At 30.0% G+C, this 2,421-nt stretch overlaps 1 protein-coding gene across 1 annotated transcript in view; it reads right to left on the bottom strand.

Moving 5' to 3' along the window:
• The window catches only part of LOC106464247, a 41,167-nt gene extending 40,457 nt beyond the window's left edge, over positions 1–710 (bottom strand). Inside the window, exons 1-2 of the mRNA XM_022391963.1 lie at positions 690–710; positions 276–462 (exon numbers count right to left, since the gene is read on the bottom strand). Of these exons, the coding sequence (XP_022247671.1) occupies positions 276–440 (165 nt within the window). The 5' untranslated portion in view covers positions 441–462; positions 690–710. The remainder of the gene's footprint in view (positions 1–275; positions 463–689) is intronic.
• Between the last annotated feature and the right edge of the window lie 1,711 nt (positions 711–2,421).

Genomic DNA, 2,421 nt, shown 5'->3' with positions numbered 1-2,421 from the left:
AGTCTATACCAATCACTTAAATATGAATATTGTCTAAATATTTGTTAACCTATTGATCACCAACACGGGTACATTATGTATCCACAGTTTTTGTAACAAAGATAACATTTAACAAGTAAATTTAATCTCAGCTTATAAAAATCAACTCAAAATTTATCATTATAATTTTTTTGTTGTAAATCATACATATATTACTTAAAACAATTGAGAAGCAAGCATCATGTTAGCTATGAATGTCAGTTTGATATCATGATAATAGAAGAATTAAAACATACCCTATTGCAACTTTGAATGAACTTATCGAGAGGTAACTTTAGCCTGATGCGATGATACACTTTTCTTAGAATTGCAGCTTCAACCCAAAGAGGGCTCTGCTGACCCAGTTCAACCATAGCAGCCTGAAGAGCTTTATCCATTTTTTTGGCCAATAATTTAGCCATCCCCTGCTGTTCCACTACAGCCCTGTAAACCAATCATTAAAAAATATTAATTACCATTCCAAAATAAAAAAATATTTTTAGATTTTAAATATCACCAAAGAACTAAGAAAAAAAAGTAAAACTAAAAAAAAAAGAAAAAAAAAAAGAAACTATGTCTGGTATCTTGTATTAAGACAGATACACTATAACCATATTTTCTTCAGAGTTTTTCTTTTCATGCCAAATAAAATCAAAGTGGTTTTAGCTTACAATTTCTTAGAAACTGAGGAAGTGTTAACTGCTTTTGTTTCTCTCAAGTTTGGAACATCCTGTCTTTATTTGGTGTGGACATACTTTTCCAACTTACAAGATGACCAATCCAGGCAAATCCCCAGCAATACATTTAGTTGTATAGATTAAGTTTTTTTTCATTCATTCTTCTGCATTTTCTTCTTTTCCTTAAGTAATCATAACTGTCCATGTTCAATTTATTCTCTGATTAACTCATCCTAAAATTTGCTATAAATTCTAGATAACTGAAATATCAGTGTACCTGAATAGCATTCAGTTATAACTTGCATTCAAAAACTTGTCTGGTGATTTCCAACACTCAGGAAATCAAACAACAGTCATTTCTAAGTTTCTGATGGAATAAATATAAAGTAGTTAACTTGGGTACTCAGCTACAATTCTGAGTAGCCAAATACATTTACAAATTCTCCATCCCTCCTCATGAGGAATTTTTTACTTTTGTATGATTTAGTGCTAGAGCAGTATGCTATCACTAAAATCTTACTTAATCCTGCTTTTTACATTTATTAAGCTATAAAAACCAATTAAGTGAAACATATAATTTTAACTCTCCTGATCTATATGATTAGGAAAATATATTTGAAGTACTTCTTTTGCTATAATGGCCTATACTAAAAGTTTTTAAAACTAAAGTGACAGTAAATACAATTCAGAAAAAAAATAATTTACAATCAAAAACTGCAATAAAGGTAATATACACACACACACATCATCAGGATACAAACGCAAAGAAAATAACAGCTTAAATATCTTAGTATACCAAAACAATAGAAGCAGCAGTGACATATTAGTTATCAAACCTTCCTTTGTCAAATGTGTAACTGACACCACACCTCACTCATTCTTGTACTAGAGTGAAAAGTTTGAAACAGAAAAAATTTAATCATCACTGTTAAGACTTGTAATTCTAAACTATATACACTATGTGAAAAACTTCCTCAAATTGCTTTTCTACTTCAGCACTGGCCATAAACTATATAGCCATAACTAGCTTAAACTAGATGGTTATGATGCAAGTTCAAAAAGAGACATGAAAACCTGACTTGCACTCAAAAATTATTTTTCCTTTCACTTCGACACAGTAAAACTATTATGACACCATTAATAGCAATGTAAAAATCAGGCTTGTGACACGGCCATAATTAGTAGCGATGAAGCTACAACAAAAACACTTGTCCATGAAATTGAAAGTTCAACTTGAGCAGGCTAAAGTCAACCTTGACCTTACCAATTCAAAACTGAATAATTTCCCACAATACCAATTACCAGGGTTTATTTATACAATAGAGCTCAGCATAAACAAATGTCACAAATCAAATCTACTTTATATATCAAGACAAAGAATCAATTGCAAGTCATACATTAAATATAATTAACACTGTGTATGGCTAGATTAACATATGAAATCTTATAACATTTACAGGTAAGAGAACTATAATTAGTAAAACTGACAAGTAGAGAGTATTGTGAATGTTCAATATAGATGTGAACTATCTCAATAACTAAAGAAAAGAATCTTAACACAGTGATGGATAAGTCATTCAAACCATTGAAACATGCTTCTGTTCCAAACAGTAAACTTTAACTGTAGAGCCTACAGAACTCTAGGATGTACTTGTATTCAAACTGATTACAAAAAAAAATGATCTCTCTCTCTCTCTATATATATATATATATATATATATATATA

The sequence above is a fragment of the Limulus polyphemus genome, unplaced genomic scaffold (genome assembly GCF_000517525.1).
Source record: "Limulus polyphemus unplaced genomic scaffold, Limulus_polyphemus-2.1.2 Scaffold1598, whole genome shotgun sequence".
Lineage (NCBI taxonomy): Eukaryota > Metazoa > Arthropoda > Merostomata > Xiphosura > Limulidae > Limulus > Limulus polyphemus.
Note: the sequence above shows the minus strand (reverse complement) of the source record. Positions and strands in the feature narration are given on the sequence as shown.